At 46.4% G+C, this 22,277-nt stretch overlaps 1 protein-coding gene across 3 annotated transcripts; it reads right to left on the bottom strand.

Moving 5' to 3' along the window:
• Nucleotides 1-987: 987 nt before the first annotated feature.
• TPRA1 (transmembrane protein adipocyte associated 1) lies at nucleotides 988-20,545 on the bottom strand. 3 transcript variants are annotated; one of them, XM_052777382.1, is made up of 11 exons: nucleotides 20,353-20,545; nucleotides 15,540-15,739; nucleotides 15,256-15,388; nucleotides 12,624-12,710; nucleotides 10,900-10,972; nucleotides 9,788-9,867; nucleotides 8,508-8,618; nucleotides 8,019-8,079; nucleotides 5,713-5,815; nucleotides 4,997-5,077; nucleotides 988-3,926 (listed from the first exon to the last, which is right to left on the bottom strand). In XM_052777382.1, exons 2-11 carry the CDS (start codon nucleotides 15,725-15,727, stop codon nucleotides 3,692-3,694), a joined length of 1,152 nt encoding a protein of 383 aa, XP_052633342.1. In that variant the 5' UTR covers nucleotides 15,728-15,739; nucleotides 20,353-20,545; the 3' UTR covers nucleotides 988-3,691. The 3 variants fall into 3 exon arrangements, with proteins under 3 accessions (XP_052633342.1, XP_052633341.1, XP_052633343.1); XM_052777381.1 differs by lacking the exon at nucleotides 20,353-20,545 and adding an exon at nucleotides 19,999-20,019; XM_052777383.1 differs by lacking the exon at nucleotides 20,353-20,545 and adding an exon at nucleotides 18,278-19,927.
• Between the last annotated feature and the right edge of the window lie 1,732 nt (nucleotides 20,546-22,277).

Here is a 22,277-nt window from a genome sequence, read left to right as displayed (position 1 = left end):
CTGCACCGTTGCTCTTCCAGGCTGGCAAGTTCTCAACCATGTAATTACTCCTCCAAAAGTCTTCCCATAACTTTGAATATTCCTGTCACCCTTCCTTAGGCCTTTTTCAGGTGTAACTCCAGCCAAGTGGCAGGCATCACCTGCAAAGATCCAGGAGGGAGAGTGGGCAAATACAAACAAAACTGCCCATCCCACTTACAGCCGTGCCTTCCTGTGATCTCCAAGAGCCTAAGGACGCTCACCAGGGCCCACCACCTGCAGGACACTGATGTGGAAGCAGCCATGATAATGGTGGAGGAGCTATACAGCAATTTAAATGTCCTCTCCACCTACACGGGAACAGACGATGCCATCAGAGTTAACTCCAGTGGTGACACCTCCTAGGGCAAACCCCAGAGGTTTCTGCACGGAGCCTGGAAGGAGCTCCAAAAGGTTTTATTGCACAAGGGCAGGACCCAATCCCAAGGTAGAGACAAAGCTCACCCCACTTCCCCAGCCTGTAAACCCCCGCCAAAGAGAACTTGATGGGTGCTGATTACTGCCAGCATGCTTAGCTATTACTCAGCAGCTATCATGCCCTCCCTGCAGCCAGAAAACTAGTCCTGACACACCGGGTTCATTTCAAAGCCCAGAACAAGAAATAAGCAAGAGTCAATTCCAACTTCCACATAAGCCTTTTCTCAAGCAACAAAGATATCCTATAGCAAAGACCCCTGATTCTAGACATGCCCAGGAACAGCAAGATCTAGTTACCAAGAGAAGAGTCAAAGGCTTCACTGACAATTATTTAGACCTGGAGACCGCTCTCTGCAGAGTCATCAGCTGTCCTAGTAACAGCCTTCCAAGAAGGAAAAATCCATCTCTGACAAAAGGACATCATGTTATTCCATTATCATCTGCCATATTTGTTTAGGGATTTAAAAAACAAAAATCTGAAAGTTATTTTTTCTCCATAACATGGATCATTTGAGAAAGAAAGTATGACCATTTATGCCAAACAATTTTATTTCTTTATCTTACAAACAAAAATATACATTTATTCTATTATTTTCTCTCTTTTTAACCCCCCCACACATATCACACTTCTGCTCAAGGACCATTTTGAATATGGCCTACAGCATTATATATACATAAAAATACAACAGTAGGAAGGTCAGTCCATGACCTAGCGCAGAAGCTCCTCAGCAGCAGAACATGGGGCACTCCAGAAATACTGGAGTCCTGCCAGCAAAGGACAGGATGGACATGTCGACCACCTGCACAGGTGATCCTTCAGCACTGAATTCAGCTGATAAAAAGGCAAACTCATAATCTGCTCGTAATCATCACCAAGGAAGGCAGGTAAGTTCCTCTCAGTCAGGGTGTTGAGAGTCAGCAAATACTCCTTGGGACAGAAAAGCAGTTGCTCCTTTATTTCTCAACTGCTTTAAGACCTTCATATCTCTTGGCTCTGTTCAAGGCCCACCAACTCCAGGGAAGCTTTGCAGGTTTCCCCACGCTTTCTAACAGCAGCTCGGGATCAGTGTTGTAAGCAGCACTAGGAGCAGCAGCAGGGAAATTCAGGCACCACGTCATCCATCCCTTTTAGAGTAAGCAAGCAAGCGTGGCTCAGGCCAATTCACAGCAAGTGACAGGAGGAGCATGGAACACTTCTCTAATGTGGCAAGGGCTGACTTGGCCAATTGCTTGTCCAGCCTTTGCATAGTCATTGCACAGAGGGGAAATGTGAAAGGCTGTTGAGTTACATGAGACAATTCAGCTCTCGCACATAGACAAAACTTAAGCATTTTTTCCTCAAAAGTAAATTTAAAAAAAAAAAGGGGGGGGGTGGTTTGTTTTCAAGGTGCCAGTGCTACTTAGACATCTGCAGGGCAAAGTCCACAGGCGGAACAGAGAGGCTGCATTGCTCATTAACAAAAAAAGATAAGCAAAGAGCCTGCATAGTTTTGGCAACCAATTTGAACTTCGTGTTCTTACCCGAACTTTCTTTCCCTATGGTGGGAACACCTGGTAGCAAATGCTTTCCTCTACCTGCTCATGATCCAAACTAACACCTCCATGCTGCACCCTGCATGACTACTTCCCAGAAACACTTACTTCAATATTCTTCAGGAACAGCAGTGAGTTGGGGCAAGAGATTCACAGAGTCCCCAAATATTTCAAATTCCCTCTTTCTATCATCCTTACTGGAAAGTTGCTATTGCTTATAGCAGACTTCCACCTACCTGGAGGACTCAGGTAGGAAAGCACCCCCGAAGCTAGAGGAATACACCTCTTCATCCTTGGAGAGCACAGTATGTCCCAGAAACCTGCCTGATGCAGCTTTCAGCTGAACAGTCCCTGGACTGGAACACAAGCCCTTGAAACCGCATGCCAGACAGCTCAGACAACAGTAGTCCCTTTTCCGGCACAGAAGAGGTTAATAACAAGTTCCAGATAGTCTTTAAATGCATCACGCTCCACATGCACATTAAGTATCTTCAACCTATCGAGCCATAAAACCTATTCAGACTAGCAGAAGTCTAGGGATCTGAACTGAAACATAAGAGAAGGACACTGCCAGAGAAACCCATCCATCTCCCACTTGCCTCCCAACTTAGAACACCAGCCAGCTTGATTCTAGCATGCCTATGGTGTTTGAGAGGTTCCAGTCACTAAATACTGACAGCTCGGACTCATCATGGGCTTCTGCTCTGCCTCAAGCACCTGAGCGTCTGTGGAGCCTTCATCTGCAGAGTCAGCTTCCTCCTTCACAGCACTCACCAAGACCCTGCCAGAGCCATGAAGCAGGGTGCAGATGGAGAATGCACCTACCTCACAGGTTTTATTCTTGAAACTCAGCCCTGATTCAGTGTTGTTACTTAGATTTTCCTGTGAGCTCAGATGCACAGTAGTACAGCCTCCATAGACTGTTTCACAGCTACTTCAGCTCAGCTAGACAGCAGCACTGTCTGTCCCTCTGCCTCCCTATTGTTCAGTCAGTTCACACCCATACTGCTAGCTACTAGCCCCCCAAAATGCTCCCAGGGCACAAAGAACAGTTCATTCCTCTTCATACGTCTCTTCTTCCCACACACTCGGAACACTCCTTTTAACCCCTAGCAATTGCAGTTTACGATTTTCAACAGTATTAGCTGAAACCAGAGATGAGCCCAGCTGACCAGCTTCGCTCTTCAGACACTGCTGTCACCACCTATGCTGCTGCATTATAACAAGACCCAGGCAACCATGCTGCTTGAAAAAGCCCAGGAAGACTATCTTTGGTTTCAACCACCAAACTCTTTCTATATATGTACAATACAGCAGTTAAATCAAGACCGTCATCCCTAAACACCATTCCCCTAATTGGCAGACAAGTGCTTTCAGTCATTGAAAAGGAAGAGGTGCCAGTCAAGCCTATCTTCTGGGTTGTATTCACATCTGGAACACAGAGGATCAGGAAGGTTCTGTGTTTATATGTTTATGAACAAAACTGTTCTACATTGTTCTCAGGTAGCAACAGAAAATGTTCTTTCCAACAGGATTTGGGCTGCCAACTTAATTCCACAATAGGTTTCGGAAATCCTAAGGAAGAGAGGAAAGCCATGGCAGATAGCCAAGGACAGATTTCCAATGGACATCCTAACAGCTGTGGTATCAGGGAGTTTGGAAGGAAAGTAAGGAGGCATCATACAAAGTGGGTAGCCCTGCCTTAGGCATTGATGGCTTTCCAGCGGTCACTGTCCATGCTGTTGATGCTGCCCACATGATACGGCATAGAGGCCACGTCATCCAGGTAGGCTGTGGTGTCAATCTGAGTGCTCGAGTAGAACCCAGAATCCATTCCTTCCTTCTTGGCAACAGCATAAGGGTGGGGTAGGTGCACATCCACATCCTCAGGTTCATCCACCTGACATTTGTAGGAGAAAAGGATCTTCGGTTCAGACCTGGAGTGATTAAAGATTTAAAATACATGCTTAAGCAATGTAGTATCACAGCCACTTAACTGAAACTCAGCAGCACTAAGAAATTATGTATTCAGACCCTAAAAACTCTTCACACTAGCTTTCAGTCCTGAAATATACCTAGCAGAGTAATTGCCATAAAGTAATGCTAAATGTAGTTTTGGACTAAGTTCACCTAAGAGAAATAAAAATGGCAGAATCCTGACTCTAGCGTGGGAAAGGTGTTCTCATCTTTGGGAGTTCTGAATTACTGAGGGCAACAGCATCCAAACACCACTGGACTCCACAGTAGCCTGGTTACTGAAACCAACAGAACAGGAGTCCACCTCAAGTTCTACCTGTGTGCATCAGGAAAACCAAAATAACAAACACTTGTGAATCAGCAGTTTCCACCTCTAACTCCAGACACTGTTCCCTTCTGATTTCAGAAGGCAGCAGAGGCACATTTTGATATTTTAGGAGTACTTTATGTTCTTAGTTATTTTAAAGACTGCTGTTTCTTGCTTATGGACAAAAAAAGCTAAAGCCTACACTAAAACACTCGGTTTTTCTGACCAAGATGCATCTCCTCTGAGTGGCCACACGGTGGCAATCCCGACCCAGGAATCACACTCCCAAGTGCTTTTAACTGGTGACTCTTGGGCCCATTGTAGGGTCGTCCTCAGCCAAAGAGTTACCTAACCCCTAGATCCTTTCTACAAACCTGTCCCAAAACCCACCCAGAAGACCATTTAACCTTCCAGGACTCAATCCCTCACTAACCATTTAGTTAACTTCAGCAGAAAAACTCTGTACTAAACAGGATGCAGACAATGAAGAAGTCATCCTCATAAATGTTTGAGAGGAACATAGCTATCAGCTCTACTTTGCATACAGAGGAGTCTTGGATAGAAGCAAGCAGGCCTAGGTCACACAAGAAAAACTTCAAGGCCAGAAATTAAAAACTGTTTCCCTAACTGGCATTCTAGTCACTGCCTTTATTCTACAGATGGGGAAAACTTGAGTGCAAAACAATTAAATGGCAATATAAACTCCTGTTCCTTGCTACTCACCCAAAGAAGCCTTTCAGGAATGCCACATAGATGAGAGGTGCAAAGAAGCTGAAGTAAAGGAACGTGGTAGCATCGACACAGCTGTCAACAGCAAAAGGGAACATGAAGGAATTTAGCACTCAAGTACAATACGGCTGGAGAACACCAGTCACATCCCCCCAGAATAATCCAATTTCCCTCCAGAGTGTCCAAGCAAAGGACAGTAAAAGTCTTGTGCTAAACAAATTCAGACTGATGCAAAGTAACAGTCATTGCCATCAACATGTGTCACTGCTCCGAGACACTCAGAGGGAACCATGCCAAGACCCAAGGTCTGACCAAAAGCACAGCCTCAATGCTCCCAGTTTTGACTCAGAAATGACACTGATCCCTGCAGAACAAGACTCCAGACATAAGTAAGGATTATCTCCATGCCATTTCTAGCATTCCTCCCTTATTACCTACGAAACATGAGCCAATGGCCAGGCATCAGCAGACTCAAGCTCTTACTCTCACTCACTACCTCAAGACCACTGCAGAGCATGCAGCTCCACAGACCTCTCCACCATGCATTTCCTGACCACTTAAGAGGTCTTTTGGCACAAAACAGAACCAAGAGCTTTACTCCTTCTTAGGAACACAGCACAAGTTTGTTTTCTTGGGAGAAGCAGTGTTGAAGGACACTAAAATGCAACATGAGAAACCGGGCTGCAGGCCTCCTCCCCCAGCATACATACCATAGTCCTTCTATGATATCCACACAGAGGAGGGCACTGCCCAGGCCCTGCACCAGGTTCAGCAGCGCCAGGATTCCAGCATAAACATAAAAACTCTTCCTGGCTATGGGAAAGACATGGACACAGATGAAGCTCAACCTCATATGCACCAGTCCAGTGCAAATCTGTTTGATGGAGATGGCAAACCCAACAGATGCATCTCACCATCTTGCCTGCTAAAGAGCTCCTGAAGAATTAAGACTGCATTTTCCTGTCCCATGCTGGCAGGACTGATGGAGGTATAGTGGACTAAACCATACCCTCCTGTATATTATACACACACTGTATTGGCTTTGTGTGGCAAGGTTTTGGTAGCGGCGGGGGTTACAGGGGTGGCTTCTGTAAGAAGCTGCTGGAAGCTTCCCCTGTGTTCGAGAGAGCCCATACCAGCCAGCTCTAAGACGGACCCACCGCCGGCCAAGGCCAAGCCAATCAGCGATAGTGGTAACACCTGTGTGATAACATTTTTAAGAAGGAAAAAAAGTTGGGACAGACAGTAATCGGCAGCCGGAGAGAGGAGTGAGAACATGTAAAAGAAACAACCCTGCAGACACCAAGGTCAGTGAAGAAGGAGGGGGAGGAGATGCTCCAGGCGCCGGAGCAGAGATTCCCCTGCAGCCCGTGGTGAAGACCATGGTGAGGCAGGCTGTCCCCCTGCAGTCCATGGAGGTCCACGGTGGAGCAGATATCCACCTGCAGCCCGTGGAGGACCCCACGCCGGAGCAGGTGGGTTCCCGAAGGAGGCTGTGACCCCGTGGGAACCCCGCACTGGAGCAGGTTCCTGGCAGGACCTGCGGATCTGTGGAGAGAGGAGCCCATGGAGCAGGTTTTCTGGCAGGACTTGTGACCCCGTGGGGGACCCACGCTGGAGCAGTCTGTGCCTGAAGGACTGCACGCCGTGGAAAGGACCCATGCTGGAGCAGTTTGTGAAGAACTGCAGCCCATGGGAAGGACCCACGTTGGAGAATTTCGTGGAGGACTGTCTCCCGTGGGTGGGACCCCACACTGGAGCAGGGGAAGAGTGTGATGAGTCCTCCCCCTGAGGAGGATGAAGCGGCAGAAAATAACGTGTGATGAACTGACCGTAAACCCCATCCCCTTCCCCCTGTGCCGCTGGGGGTTGGTAGAGAATCCGGGAGTGAAGTTGTGCCCGGGAAGAAGGGAGGGGTGGAGGGAAGGTGTTCTGAGATTTGGTTTTATTTCTCATTACCCTACTCTGGTTGATTTGTAATAAATTGAGTTAATTTTCCCCAAACTGAGTCTGTTTTGCCCGTGACGGTAATTGGTGAGAGATCTCTCCTGTCCTTATCTTGACCCACAAGCTCTTTGTTATATTTTCTCTCCCCTGTCCAGCTGAGAAGGAGGGGGAGTGATAGAACGGCTCTGGTGGGCACCTGGCGTCCAGCCAGGGTTAACCCATCTCACACACACACAAGATGGGTTTTTAAAACACATGGTCATGGCAACACATGCAAACATTTTATAGGCAAGCATCTGGAAACAGTGTCAGTCACATAACTGAACGTAAGAAAAACAAAAAAAACCCCACAGCTGAAGCAGAAGCTGTGCCCTTCCAATGTACAGCACTAACAAAACTGCTCAGGAGACCCGGACAGGAGCAGCTGGGTATGCTGGACACTAGGCAGATGAGGCCCAGGACCACCTGCTTGTGGCATGTGCCACACATAACCACTCCCTCAGGGTACCCACACATAGATGCCAACACTACTTAGAGAGAGAACAGCCCAATGCAATTATCTTAGTTACAGCTTCTCTCCCTACTCAAGAACTGCAGATATTCTGCAACAAAGAAAAAAGAGAGAAGCATCCTAATAAAGTAAATGCCCAGATAAAAATTATTAAGCAGCTCCCTATTAGCCTTTCTTTCCTGGGGATGACCAGCATGTACACTTTAACATCATACATGCATTTCAGAGGAAGCTACTATTAAGAAGCCATTTCTCATGGCTCTCTGAAGATGATATATTTACATTACATCTGTATCATTAACTGAGCAGTAGATCTTGTTTTCTTAATGTAATTGTTTAGCTACTGAAGGAGCAATATAATTGCTCTTACTCTGCTCTCCAAAAGGCACAACATACTATTTGTCCAGGGATAACTTCTCAGTCCTTTGCCATGTATCTGTACCCTGAGACAGAGGGATGTATCTACAGCACAACCACATACAGGAACCTCTTACTCCCACCTATGTTTTATCCTGTCAATGTCTCCATCTATACTATGAACACACCACAGTCACTTACAGGGCAAAGAAATCCGGTCTTTCAGAGGAGTTTTTGGAAGAATCACCACCAAGGAATAGACCTGTTGAGACAAAGAACTAACTGTTCCACAGCTGCTTGGCAACTGAACTCAACAATCTTGGCAGGGGTGGTGTGTGGTGTCACACACTCCCTAGATATCTCGGGACAGAGGCACAGACCCTCTGATATTAAACCCAGTGCAGATGCAAAGGCCCCACACCTCACCCCCATCAGCACAAAAAGGCTGGTCACTGAGAAACAAGGGAGTGAAGAACATCTAAGTTCAGCTGGAATTCAGGTGCCACAGTTTACACCACTCCCACCACACCTTTATTGCTTCAGCTTCCCCGCCTCATGAGAAGCATCAATGCTGCACTGTATCAGGCAGTAGGGGGAACTAGGGCCTTATTACACACAAATCATCTTCCTTACCCCATTTAGAAAATACAAAGAAGCTATCAGAGTTCATAACACATGCCCAATACTTACCAGAAAGAAGAAACAGGAGCTGGCAAGCCAGAAGTGTCTCCCTCCATGGCCATAGATATTGAAGTCTTCTGCTGAGAGGTGGGCATCAGGGTACAGGATTTCCAGAGTGCCCTAGGACAGAAGTAGCACCAACATGATTCTGTTATAGGCAGCACCCTCACTAGAGTGGGTGTCTGGACAAGGGAGACTGTATTTAAAGAAGTTCAGACAACAGCTGTCCCTGCCACCTAAGACCCAACCAATGCCCTGCTTAGGCCAAGTTAAGCTCACACAAGAAAAGAAAAAAAAACTGAAGACAAGAAGTAAGGGGAAAAAAGTGGCGAAGGAAACCAGCATCAATGACATTCCAGAAGAGAGACTGAAGGGATAGGGGATGCAAGCAGTTGTCTGAAATAGACTTGAGTTCCATTCTACCTCTAAAGTAGACCTTTCCTGCTGAAACATCCAGAATATAAAAGCCCCCACTTGTGCAAGAGTTGGGAAAGGACAGTCTCATTCACTTGAATTCCTGAAAAATGGATTGAACAGAAGCTACCATACAGACAGTGGAGAGAGAAAAGTGCTTGTAAGCACTACTGAACCCAGATACAGCTCAACCACTTGATATTAATGAGGCGCCTCCAGCTTTATCATGTGGTAATGATCAGCTCACTGCCTCCGCAAGCAAGAGCCTGGTCATGGAACAAAGATCTGTGTGTTATTCTGGCACTGCCACAAGTACAGAGACACAGGGCTGACCACTTACATACCAAGGAGGAGAATAAACCCAGACACATACTGCATTGTTCAGAGAGATGGAGACACAGCTAATAAGCTGAGCTAGCAAGCCAGCTGCTAGTTTGAAGGGAAGCAAGAGCTCTCAGCTCTCAAAGAGTCAGGAGACAAGAGGGCCACTGCACTGCCCTTATCTGGCAAGCACACCTCAGGTCTTTCCGTGTAGTTTTCACGGCACTTGAGGCTAGATTCAGAACTTGTGGCTCAGGTGTGAAAAAACTCTCACTACTGTTCCAAGATTCACTAAACAAGGCAATCCATCCAAACCTCATTTCATTTTTTCACCTTGGCTGAGCCGTTCATGCCATAAAGAGGACAGGAAGATACAGTCTGGTGTATGCTCTGGGGATCCTCATACATGGTGACAAGCATCCAGTCTTCCCCCAGAACCTCATCCAAAGAGCAAAGCTGCCACTTTCCAGATAGGAGTCCCACACCTAACTGCCTAACTCCAAGCAAAGTCCCCTCTTTTGCAAAGAATAAATATTCTGCTCCAATGTACTCACCTGGGTGACAGAATATGCCAGAGACAGGACTGTAGTAATTGCCAGAACACGTTTCACACTCGACTTGCTCTCCAGGTGACCTGGAATTAAGGAATACAGAAGTGACTCAGGATGTGATCCCAGCCCTGGTAAAAAACATTTCTCTCCAAAACAAATACAGGAAAACATTTGTATTTCCAGAGGCCTTCAAGGGAAGGTTAAAGCTCACTTAACTGCTAGAAACTGCTTTGCTGTTTGGAGAGTTGAGCCTTTCACAGACGAAATAATACTTAACAAAACAACAGGTTTTAACTTGCTTTCCTCTTGCCCATACTAATATAGAGAAAGTAACTAAGTCCTTCCACTGGGGTTACAAAAAAACACGTCAGGAATTAATCCAGTATCATGTACACTGAGATGTTGTAATGTTTCTTCTCAGGAAAAAAAGTTGATGGGAGAGTGGGTTAGAGCAGGGGAGAAGGGCTTACATAATTTAGAGAAATCTGCACTGGAATATGCTGGAGCAGACAGCCTCCAGAAGCTCCTTCCAACCTAAATTATTCTATGAGCTCCCAAAAGATGAAAGAGCTAGTGCTCAGATGTCCCACTGGCAGATGCAACAGTGACGCCTACCAATCCCTCTCCTCTACCTCTGACCCTCAGGAAGAGGTGCTCCAAACAGCATTTTCACTTGTACAACTGAAAAAAGTAGAGTTACAGATTGCAGGTGCAGTTAAAAGCATTTGAAGGAAGCCAGGATGGAATCAAACCAACCAAGGAGGGGATAGAAGGACCCCCAAAGGAACCATCTTAAATAAAACAGGGTTGAAGCAAAGATCAGACTGTTGATCTTTGCGTAAGTCATCTTCACCTAAGCTGTACACACCTTCAGCACATGCATGCAGGACAAATAAAGCACATATAAACCCTGAAATCACACAAGCCATAGATCTGCAAATATAATCAGGCTTTCAGCCATTTCTAATTAAAAATCCCCAATTTGTCCTTTGTTTTTATTCTAGAGCTCCTTCACTTTATAGAATCAGCACCTCCACAAACTTACAGATGCAGCCTCTGTGTAAATAAAGGGAATAGGAAACATTCAAAGCACTCAAAAACCTCCTGACACATACCAAAGGCAAGGCCTAGAATCACCACACTCAGTTCAATCGCCAGAAGGAAGAACCTTGTGATCTCCCACAGGATCTGAGGGATAACAGAAACCAGACAAGCATGATTAGATGGAACCAGGAACCAGCTGGAAATTAATACAGCAAAACTCCACTCTGCTCCAGGAGATGGCAGCCTCTGAATGAAGCAGGTCATTTCCACAAACCCTCCTCATGCTTTGTAGGGATACTAATTATATGCTTGTTCCAAGCCCTGTCCATGCTTGTGAAACAGAACAGTTGTGTGGGAGCAAGCAAATAGCATGACTACAGAGAGAGGAAGTTACCATGGTTTGCCACACTTGAGGATCTGTCACTTGTCTTGGATGTGTTCTTTCTGCTGTACTCCCAAGGAGCACAAACCAAAGACTACCTCAAAAGTATATTAAACAGGGCCAGTTCTTAACACAGTAGATTCTGCAGCACAGTTATGACTGGACAAACTCAGTATTCTGCACTCCTCCAAAGCTACTGGTCCCTAAATCTGAAGTATATTCAACTCTAAAGCCCTCCCACTTCCAGCTTGTTATTTTCATTCCCATGATTTATTCGGTGAAACAAGACCAAAAAAAACAGCAGGTGAGACAACTTTCCAGGTAGTCATGCAACAAATCAATGTCAAACCTAGAACAAGAACCCAGATTCTGGCTTATTAATGCTTTTCCTCTGAACACTGAATGGCACTTTCTCTTGAGGATACACAATATTTTAAGAGGCATTTGATGAGACACTTCTAATCTCAGAAAATACACAGTGCGTGTGAGTATATATATATATGTATACACACATATGAATGAGAGAAAACAAAAGAAACGTAATAGACATGATAGAACATGTGTTTACAGGAAAAATTGACAGAGTATCTGTCTTACTGCACAACTTCCCAGCAAGGTGCACTTAGCAGCAACACCAGGATAGCTGAAGAAAAGCACCTTCTCACCTCTTCGCCATTATTCAAGTCCTGGACCTACATCTATTCAACAGAGGCGAATGGAAATGCTACAAACATCCAGCCACTCACAACAAGCAGTGAATTACAATGCTTTGACAGGTAATATTAAAGGGAAAAGCAAAAGAACCACACTGATCCCAGAGAATAAAGCCAGAAGACCTGTAGTCTGTGGGTGGCTCATCTTCCTCTAACAGCTCAAGAACTACAGAGCTTTTTGGTTTAGGTAATATTCTGCTACAAGTCAAATGACTACAAAGGAACAGCATGTACAAAGCTATTTCCTGTTTGCTAAGAGTTTGCCCTGTGCTCAGAGTGGCTGCAAGGACGTTCAGACATCAGTCTCAAAAGGTAATTCAGTTTTATTTGCTTTCAATACAAAAGAATTAAATATTTTTCAAAGAGCCACTCAAATATTGCAAGAGTAACAAAGGCCAGGTCTTGCCTATCCACTAAAGGTATCTGAATGTTTAGCTCTTGCAGAGTCATTCCATCCCTGCAACAGGAAAGTTTTGCTGCTACTATTTGTGTGTCTATTTTAGGAAGTCCATTGTTTTACAGCCCTGGATGTTGTGATCATTTAGATACAGCTATCAGCACAGGATTCCATAGTACACACAGATATGAGTACTGCAAAAACAACACATTCTTCTTGTATGCACATAAAAAGGAAGCTGTAGCAGATTGCTGTGATCAGAACTGCACAAAGCAGAGCCTCCAAAATCAGTGTTGTACCTACCTTATCAGCAACTGTGGCAGCATCAGAGGCACTCACAGTCATGGAGACAACAGCACGGGCAATACCAACTAAAGCCACCACAAATACCTACACAAAAAGATACCAAAAGTGAACTCATGTGAAAAGGCACATATGCAGTAGTGACCAGAAACCTTTTTGGAATGCCATTTCCAGGTCAGCTTTCAAGACTGATAATGTGTACCAAGGATTTCCTGTAGCAGATTAGAGTTAATTTGCCGAAGAAGATTCCTCAGGCCTGTTAGATGTAGGCGTACTGGCTTAGAATTTAGGAAGGAACAAATTTCCTCAACTGTCAGATTAAACAGCTCTGAAGACGTCTCATTCACTCCTTAGAACAGTATCTTTACAGGCAAACAGTCTTCCCACCCTTCAGTCCACTGGGGCAGGGGAAGAGAAAAACCAGACAAAAAACCATATCCCTCCAAATTACAAGATCGACTGCTTGGTATGGCTGAATAAACCAATCGCATCAGATAACAGAAGCCACTCACCAACTACCACACTTCAGATCTGTGATAAAACTGAAATCTGCAGTTCTCTCACTCAACACTGACAATGCTCAGGAATGCAGAGGAAAAAAGTCAGCTGCAGCCAACAGCTTTAAAACATCTTACCCTGCGGCACAGTGCAACATAGAGATACCCAAGTCAGTTCATGTACCATTTAAGCATGACAGCATGGAGCTCAGCAAGGCTAATTTACCAACTCCTGTGCTGTCACAGCCATACAATGCAATTAATGGCTCAGTTGGATATACCTACCCTCTGCTGTGCAGACTTACCCTCTAAGAAAGCAGATTTTTCCAGATAAAATTCTCCAAGTCACCAGCTAATTCTAATGATGCAGGTATGAGACAGCTAAATCTATCAGAGAACAAAAAGAGTCCAAGATGATTCTAAGGTGGTTGGAGAATGGAAATGACCAATAAGCCACCTACAGCTGAATATTTCCTCCTTAGAGGAAGATGGGATGCAAATGGCATGAAAGAAGAATAATACAACACTCCCTCCTGGGGTAGAAAACTTTGGGACAAAGCACTGACAAAAAAGAATGGTCCCCGAGTATAATGGTGTTCTAGAGCAGCAACAACTCATTGGAGAGGAAAACACACCCTTTTTGCTTCCTCTCTAAGTAGGCAGAGACTCTTCCCAATCTATTAACTTTGCTTTAATCACTGTCTCCACAAGAAAGCATTCCTTCAAGACATGACAAACAGCCGTTTGAAAGGAAATGCTCACAGAACACACTTCCATGCTCATTTCCCAATAACATACTCTAGAAGATCAAACTGAATGAAAGCATTTTCCTCTAAGGCTGTTTCATCACTTTCCATTTCTCACTCTGTTTCGAAAAAGTCAACAGCATAAAGTCAGTTCACTTTTTTCTTCCCTTTGGTTTATCAGTTTTGCTTTTCAAAGCCTTTTGCATGACCTTCCTACTGAGCCGTGTGCATTACTGGAAGCATAAAGGAAGATTTAAATCCAGACTGGAAATGGCTGGTAGTATTTTTTAAAGTTTGGAGCATTTGTGTGCATACCTGGTTATCCAAAACTGTGCACAAGCCCAGTACCCACACTCCAGGCCTGACAGAGCTAACAAGGCTTCCCACCAAAGATTCAGTTGAGGCTACTAGCTCAGATTTGGTTTTGATGCTGTTTGGGTTTTGCCATGCCAGTACCCGTATGCAGCCCAAAGAAGGATGCCTCCCATCTAACCCAATTCAAACACACATTTACTTCTACAACCTGTACTAATCTAACTGAGGAAGAGCCAGCACATTATGCTACACACTGAGGCAAGGCAAGACCTCAAAAAGCACCTACAATAAAGCTTCTGAATGGTACTTGTAAACAAATTCAGGTAGGTCCTCAGGTGCATTTACTATGCCCTGTGAGCAGTATCACAGTTAATAGGTATGATGTTCAGAGATTACTAACAAGACTACCTTAACGTGATCAAAAGTTGCCTGTGCCTTTTCAAACTGGGCAGAAGAGAACAGACAAGATCTTAGATGTTTGAGAACTGTAACTGTACTGCCTGTATATTCTGTTTCCACCTTAAGAAGTATCAAGAACATCATCAAGTCAGCAACCACTTTGATATGATGGGAAAGAAACTAAGGGGGTTGGGTTTCTACATTCCCAGACTAATCAGAACCCTGTCACATCACTATTTTCTACAGCAGATGACCAAGCTTTTCAACAGCTTCACACAAATTATTCTCCAGTGTTTCACTTTCACTACCTCAGTGAGAAGCTGGTTTTGTGTCACATGCTACTTACTGCAAGGAGCAAGGAAAGTGTAAGATACTAGATTCCAAGACAACAAAGCAACAAAAGAAGAAAAAAGGAAAAGAAAAAAAAATCACCACAGGAGAACAAAATCCACTCAAATCCAGCAGGTATGGTCCAAGAATCTGTGAAAAGCAGAATTCAGACAGTGAAAAAAAAAATATCTGTCTACTTCTTGTAGTACATCTTCAACTAAAAATAGATTTTATCCCTGCGAGATCTGGTCTAGGCTCTCTCTCCACTAGTTCAGTGATATTGTTCATGAGTGGTAATAAAAAAAACACTCACTCATCAGTTCAAAAGCACAGAGTGGTACTCACTAGTATGTAGAATGTAGTGAAGATTGGGCTGGAAGTGACCCGGATTTTGGCCCTGGCAGAGGGCAGCTTCCAGAGAAGAAACATAAAGAAAAGCACATTGGGAACCAGGAGCAGAAGATCCCAGTAGCGGACTCTGCAAAAAGTAAATAAAACAGGTTTTTTCCTGTTCTTCAACATCTAGAAGGGAAGGCACCAGCCCCAGTCCCTTCTCAACCAAACTCTGAGAAAGCAAGCTCCTTCCCCTGGCCCAGGGTCAGACCGTGGTCCCATTTCCTCCGTCTCACCTGGACTTCCCAATGTCCTCATAGAGCAACAACAGGCACTTGTGCGGCACAGTGATGTTGGTGTCATTAATTGCCTGCGTTGTTGTTGGGGACAAAGTTGTCACATTATCCAGTGCTGTCACCAGGGCAGTCGAATGCGTGATGTTGTCAGACGCGGAGAATCTCACAGACATCACGGACTGGAACATCCTGCCTTCTTTCTGGTCCAGGTCAAACACAGCACAAGGCAACCACAGCAGAGACAAAAAGCAACATTAAATCAGTTGTGAGTCAGAGCTAAAAAACCACATCCCTGCCATTAGGCCCCTGCACAACTGCTTCCTGCTTGTTACAGCAAATTATCATCATCTGAAAGACTGCATTACACAATGAAATGCCACCTGTGCTTACTATGTACATAGCCATTAGGGTGAACAGTACAAAAACACTATCTTGTATCAGAGTAACAAGCACCTTCAAAATAATGTAATACTATGTTGGATTAAATTTTGTGATTTTTCTGAGCTTTGGCAGATTCACAGAAGAAATCAAGACTCAGCAGCAATATATGGCATCATCAGATGGAGACAGAAACCCTGCTATACCAGAACATTAATTATCATTCTAGCTCCCAAGATCAAGAAGTTACAGTCAATGATTTTATTTCAACTACTGCAAAGAGAAAATGAAGGCCCCTACCTAAAACCTATTGCTGTTCCCAACCCTGCAGCCTGAGAGCAGAGAAAGCCTCACATACTTCTACCTAAAGGGACTGTACAGACTCTTTATCTTCCAAAACCAACACTGGTAAAAGCCAAGATTCAGCATTTTTCTCCTAACCCTCTGCAAGACACCAGAACTATTCTGATTTTAAGCACAACAGTAAGGCTGTGAAAAGACAGTGCCTAAAACCCTGTTGGCATAAAGTTCTCCAGCTTTTTTACATCCACCAGTCTCAACTGCATTGCCCTTCTCAGACATGGATCAGCATCATCACTGGTAGTTTACAAACCCAAAACCAGACACAGTCCTATCTAATGGGTTTCCTAAGGTCAAACTCTCAGGCAGCAGAGCGCTGTGGTCAGAATCAGAAGAATCTTGGCACTGTTCTTTCACCTGCCCTACCTTACACCTCTCCTGTCTCTCAGAAAGATGAAAAGACAGAACTTCCCATTCCCCTGATGGAACTTCTTTGTACTGCCTTCCCTGAGAGAAGTCACATCTTTTCCACCATCTGTCCATCCCCCAGGCCCTACACTGCTGCGATATTAACTGTCCCTCCAGAAGTTAAAGGGAAACTCTGCTCTGCCATCCATAAAAATTCTTGCCCATGCCAGCTGGCTTTGGCAGAAGAAACCATACCAGCAGCAGTTTATCCTTCTGTTGGTTCTACAATCACCTTGGACGCTTAAGTGGACTATGGCACACAGTACTTTAGATCAGGATTTAGTATATACTAGAGTTTTGACCCGATTTACCTTACTAAGCCTGCTTCTGATTCAATGTATCACCTTGTCCAAATCCTCTCCTCTTCTCACCCTAAAACAGCAACCCTCACCCTTAAGGCACTTGACTAGCTATGACCTGAATAAAAACACAAGGTCCTATCTATCACCTCTCCTGGCACTCCCCAAAGAAAAGGTCACAGACAACACACAGATTAAAAAAAAAAAAAATCTCTGGCATCTTCAAGATGCACATTACCAGAGACAGCACTCTAGCAGTCTGTGTGCTATAGTTAATCCAGGATTTGTAATCTCAAAAAAATTCCCCGTTTGACTTTAGCCCTGGCTGGCATGGCAAAAACTGACGGTCTCCATGAGAGGACCCAGAAGGTATTTTCCCTGCGAGGTTCTGGGTGATTCACAACTCGGAAAGAATCAGCACGGCCTTGTGTCATCTGTCGAGCTTTCAGAGTTCAGTAGCACCTTCCCCACAAACTGCTCAAGACTGTCAGCCACAGACTCTTCTTTCTCTTCAGAGGCTTAGACTCTTCCCAGGTCTTCTGAGCGGTAAGGGGATCATCCCACCCTCCGCTAACAAACCCTCCCTTTGACTCATCCATGCTGACAGATACTCATTGACCTGGGATTTTTCTTTTGCGACTGCCGTATGCTGTGCTGCACAAGAGACATCACATTAAATAAACACACGCAGACCTGGAAAGATCAACTTTGTGCTGAGCTGGCAAAATCTGTGCCAAAAATCCTAGTTCTAGTAGAGGTTCCAGCAAACAACCTTCACATTCCAGACTTATCCCTAGAAGTGTCCTCTCTTCCCTCCAGCTTCTCACTTCTCTGAATTGACACCGTTGAGAATGATTTTCTGTTAATAATCTTGCTCCATTCTCTTCCTATGAAACAGCTCTGCATCTCAGTAGCAGCAAGGACAAGTATGTTCACATTTGCCAACGCAGAAAAAAAATCTTTAAAAAGCTGGGAAAGGGCAGAGAAAAACCTCACAGAGCATGGGTAGTATGACATCATCAACGGCAAACCATCACACCCTCGTAATATCTCTTCAGGGACAAAGAATGTGATCTGCCTGTCCCACTGAAAAGAGCTCAGGTATAAAGCTGTGAGAGAATTACATGGGAAAAACATCTTCCTTATAAAAAAAACAAACAGGCTCCATTCTTTTTCGCTAGAAGTCACCACTATCACGCAACAGAAGCGAGCTGCTGATAAGGAGAGGAGTTGGCCACATGTAACTGAGGTCCAGTCACGAGGTTTCAAAGGGCAAAGCAGAATCAAGCTTACCTCTCAGCCAGGCTGCTAGCTACAGCCTGGTATTAGTATCCTATACTTCCTCCCGAGGTGGAGTATACACAAAGGCAGAGCAACGGAACATCCAACACGATAAGAAAGGGCAGCCAAAGCTATCAGCCAGACAGCACAATCGTCATGCTTTTCTAATAGCAAAGGCCTACAGCAAGGATGCGGAGAACTGGCCCATTCCTGTCGAAATCACCAGCAAAAATTCCGTGGCAAGAGGACCAGGAACTGATGGCAAGGATCCGGCTAGGCTTCGTCATCCCTGGCAACACTGCTCCTTACAGCACACTGTCCAAACCCTTGTCCTGTCTAGTCCAAAATAAATCCAGTCAGCTGAGCATATCCAAGAGATCACTCACCACGCCCTGCCTCCATGGGGCTGTTCACTTCAGCCAGCCCAACCTATGCAATGGGTGTAAAATCACCCTGTAGCCACGTAAGAGGAAACCAGTACAGCAGTCCTGGTCTCCCTTTTTCTTTTAGCGGGCAGTTCTATTCACCATACACCAGAAAACAAAATAAAATGGTTTTCTACACTACAGCTGAAGTCAAGCTGACTTGGCGGAGGCCTATTCCTCTGTCCAGGCGCTGGACTCACAAGTTGCATTCAGATCAAGAACATCTGCATGACTCAGAGGTTGCTGTGACAGAGTGCTGGGGAAGTCTCAGATGCACCTTGAGTGAAAATGATTGCCTCCCACTGAGGAGATGTTTTTCTGGATTCATGGCACCGTAACCATATCAGAGCTCAGTGAAATTCCAGGCTCAAATCACTGGCAATCCTCTGTGCTCTCAAAGCCCAACCACATAAAGGTGAATTACACACTACCAGAGTTTCAGCTCAAATAAAAAAATGAAAGTTTTCTTCCTTTCTGAAAACAGTATCAGAAAATCTTGCAAGTACAGATCGCACTAGGGTTAAGATTGCTCCTTAAAGCACTGTATTTGTAGAAGAAAAAACTGCACTGTCCAGAACTCTTTTTAAATACAACTGTTACTTCAATAACTTCAATGCTTAAAAAGAAGAAAACACCTTTTTTTCTTCTCTTCCTTTTTAAGATGGCTCTTCAAACCTCACTCTTGGTCACAACAGTTGCATGTTGCACTTCACCCTTAGAACCCACAAGAAAAGGATTTTCTACCAGTGATCAAGGACCTCTCTTTCCTCCAAGTTTCATTTTCACACCTCTTTCTGAATTAAACTTAAAAAGAAAGGAACTGCAACGCTAAAAACAACCGAATAAAAATACCAAAAGTATCAACAATAACGCAAAACCATCAGACAGAGAAGGCCAGTTCAGGGATGTCTTCCAGAAAGAAGTACCGTAAGTTTTTTGTTGTTTTGTTTCGGTTTTGGTTTTTTTTCCTCTAGAAGGCAGGCGCACAGACAACAAGCAAGAAGGCGGCAAGAGAAGCAAAGTAGCAGTACAGGGTCACCTCCTTCTATGCTGGCAAGGAAGCATTGCCTATTTTAAAGGCTGCCAAAGGAACCAGAGAGCTGGAGAAAAATCTTAAGTTACTTTCTACCCTTTAGGCTAGGCAAAGGTGCCTCTGGACGCTGCTGCCATAGGAGGGCTCCCAGTCAGCAGAGAGACCATAAATCTGCCTCTCAGGCACCCGCTGAAGTGTTGGCAAAGGGCAGGGCAGAAACCCGGAGAGCGGCGAGGTCTAGCCAGGCCACCAGTAACCTCCGAGCCGATACCGACTGTAACCGAAGAACCGCAGCGCCCCAGGCAAGGCACGAAGCTTTTTTTTCCTGCCGGACTCCCCATATGCAAAAAAAGGGCAGCCGGGTAGCGAGGGCCGGGCTGCCAAAGCCTGACAGGTACGCTCAGGCTCCCCTCTCACCCGGGGACGACTGCCGGAGCCCGGCGGCCCCGCGGGGCCTCGCACCGCCGCGAAGCGCGGCCCCGCCGCTCACCTCAGAGGGCCGCGGCCCCCCCCCACCCCTCCTCCCCGCAGCCAGGCCCTGCCGCCGGGACGGGCCCCACCGCCCCGGGCTGAGGTGCCCCGGCGCCCCTCCCCGTAAGCCCCCCGCCCGGCGGCGGCCCCGCTCCTACCCGCCGCGGGCCCGGCCCGGCCCTGCCTCCCCGGCGACGGCGCTCAGTCGCGGGGGCCCAGCCCCGCCATCCCAGGCCCCGGCCCCGCCGCTCCCCTCAGCCAGGGAGCGTCGCTGAAGAGCGGCTCAAAGCAGAGCGGCAAGGCACGCGGCCCGCCAGAGCCAGGGCAGACGCCTTTTCGGCCGGGCCCAGCGGCGCTATTGAGAGAGGGTCCCCGAAAGGGGTGCCGCTTGGGCCAATCAGGGACCAAGCGGAGAGAGGTTCTGTCAAAAAGGCCAGAAGAAATAGCGGCGCGAGCCAATGGGAAGGGGCGGGAGGCGGGACTCGAGGGGCGGGCCTCCCGCGCTTTAAAGGTGCTCTGTCCCCGTCCGTCCACCTGCGGGACAGCGAGCAGAGGGCGGCCTTGGCGGCAGCCGTTACCCGTCACCGCCGGGGCGCTGAGCCCCCTCCCCGAGCCTGTCCTGAAACAGATGGGAGTTACAAAACCTCCCCACGAGCCCCAGTGCTGAACTGCACTGCCTGGGGGCCAGGTCTACACCGGCCGCTCTCCTCACGCACTCCCCTGGGCTGCGGTGGGGTCCCCATCCACCCCCCGGGCCGGGCTGGGGCTCACCCACCTCCCTGTGGGACCCCCGCGGCCCTCAGCTGCCCGCACGCTGCGCCCCGGCCTGCCCTCGCACCTCCTCGCCACGCGGGAGCCGTGGCATCAGCGGCTCGCACAGGGCCTGCCAGGCCCTGCCGCCATCTTGGTGTGGAGCGAGGGGCAGCGGGGATCGGGCAGGACGGTCGCCCCTGCGGGCCTGGGCCTGCCCGAGCAGAATCCTGTCCTCGCCGCGGGCAGGAGCTGTTAGACGCTGCCTGTAGTGTGCAGGCTCTTGTCTTTTACAGCCCGATCGTATCTTCCAGGCCGGCCCACACAACCCAACGTCACAGCCAACGGCGAACGCTTGTGTGATCCAGCATCCATGTCGCCGCACGCCTCCAAGGCGAGGAGAAATAGGCTGCTTCTGTAGAGGAATTATTGATTGCAAGGCAGGGGAGTTAACAATTTTCTTCCGCGGCCTGAATCCTATAATCAAGTCCCTGCTGGGGAGAATGATTAACAACCTGGGGAGTTTGGCTTTTAAGGAAAGTTTAAGGCTGACCAAACTAACCTGGCGTAGCTTGGACGATGGCAGCTAAAGGGAAACATGGTAAATAATTAGCAGGATTTGAAGGTGCGAATAGCAGGCAAAGAAAAGAGAAGTTTAGTATAGTAAACAGGGAAATAAATGGGACAAATGAGCCAAGATTTAGAAAGGAAATTAAAGGAAATAGCTGGCTAAATATCAGCAGGTTATTCTCAGCAGTAAGAGCTGTCTGACTGTGAACAGTTTCAAGGGGGATGCTTGTTATCTGCGTCATTTCAAGGACTGGAAGATAAATTCTGGCATGGTTTTCTAACTGTGGTTCACCTGGGGCCCTAGGGATTGCTTCTATAGGAATGCAAGGCTTTTGCTAAGCTGAAATTTGCTGTACAAAGCCTACACCTTTTTAGAAGATCCCTACATTGATCAAGTTTGCTCTAGCAAACAGCACACACAGAGTGTTTCAGGCCCACCCCACACATAGATCTTTTTCAACTTAAGTCTGCTTGATTGTCCTCAAGTTTAATTTTCCAGCTTTGCTGCAGCAAGCCTCGTGGAGGGGATGTACCCTGAGACTGTGTTGCCTGCCTCAGCCCTATTCCTCTGATTTTTCACTGGGTTGAAACAGGTTTTTATGCTGGTGTCATGCCTTTGGAATGACATCTGGAGAAGCCGGTCCTTAGCTTGTCTCTTCTCATGCTGTTGTTCAGGTTAATGGTATGTTGCAATATTTTGACATGTTCTATTTATGGATCTAGGCTCAAAGGCTCAGCAGGCACCAGCATCTCTGAGTTATAG

The sequence above is a fragment of the Harpia harpyja genome, chromosome Z (assembly GCF_026419915.1).
Source record: "Harpia harpyja isolate bHarHar1 chromosome Z, bHarHar1 primary haplotype, whole genome shotgun sequence".
In the NCBI taxonomy this organism is placed as follows: domain Eukaryota; kingdom Metazoa; phylum Chordata; class Aves; order Accipitriformes; family Accipitridae; genus Harpia; species Harpia harpyja.
Note: the sequence above shows the minus strand (reverse complement) of the source record. Positions and strands in the feature narration are given on the sequence as shown.

What these genes read in the sequence shown, in the direction of transcription:
- TPRA1 (XM_052777382.1), bottom strand. Translation starts at nt 15,727, where the DNA reads ATGTTCCAGTCCGTGATGTCTGTGAGATTCTCCGCGTCTGACAACATC. An exon ending in CTGCCACAGTTGCTGATAAG is followed by an intron (nt 10,973 to 12,623) that starts GTAGGTACAACA and finishes GTTATCCCTCAG; the next exon opens with ATCCTGTGGGAGATCACAAG. An exon ending in GATATCATAGAAGGACTATG is followed by an intron (nt 5,078 to 5,712) that starts GTATGTATGCTG and finishes TGCTGTTGACAG; the next exon opens with CTGTGTCGATGCTACCACGT.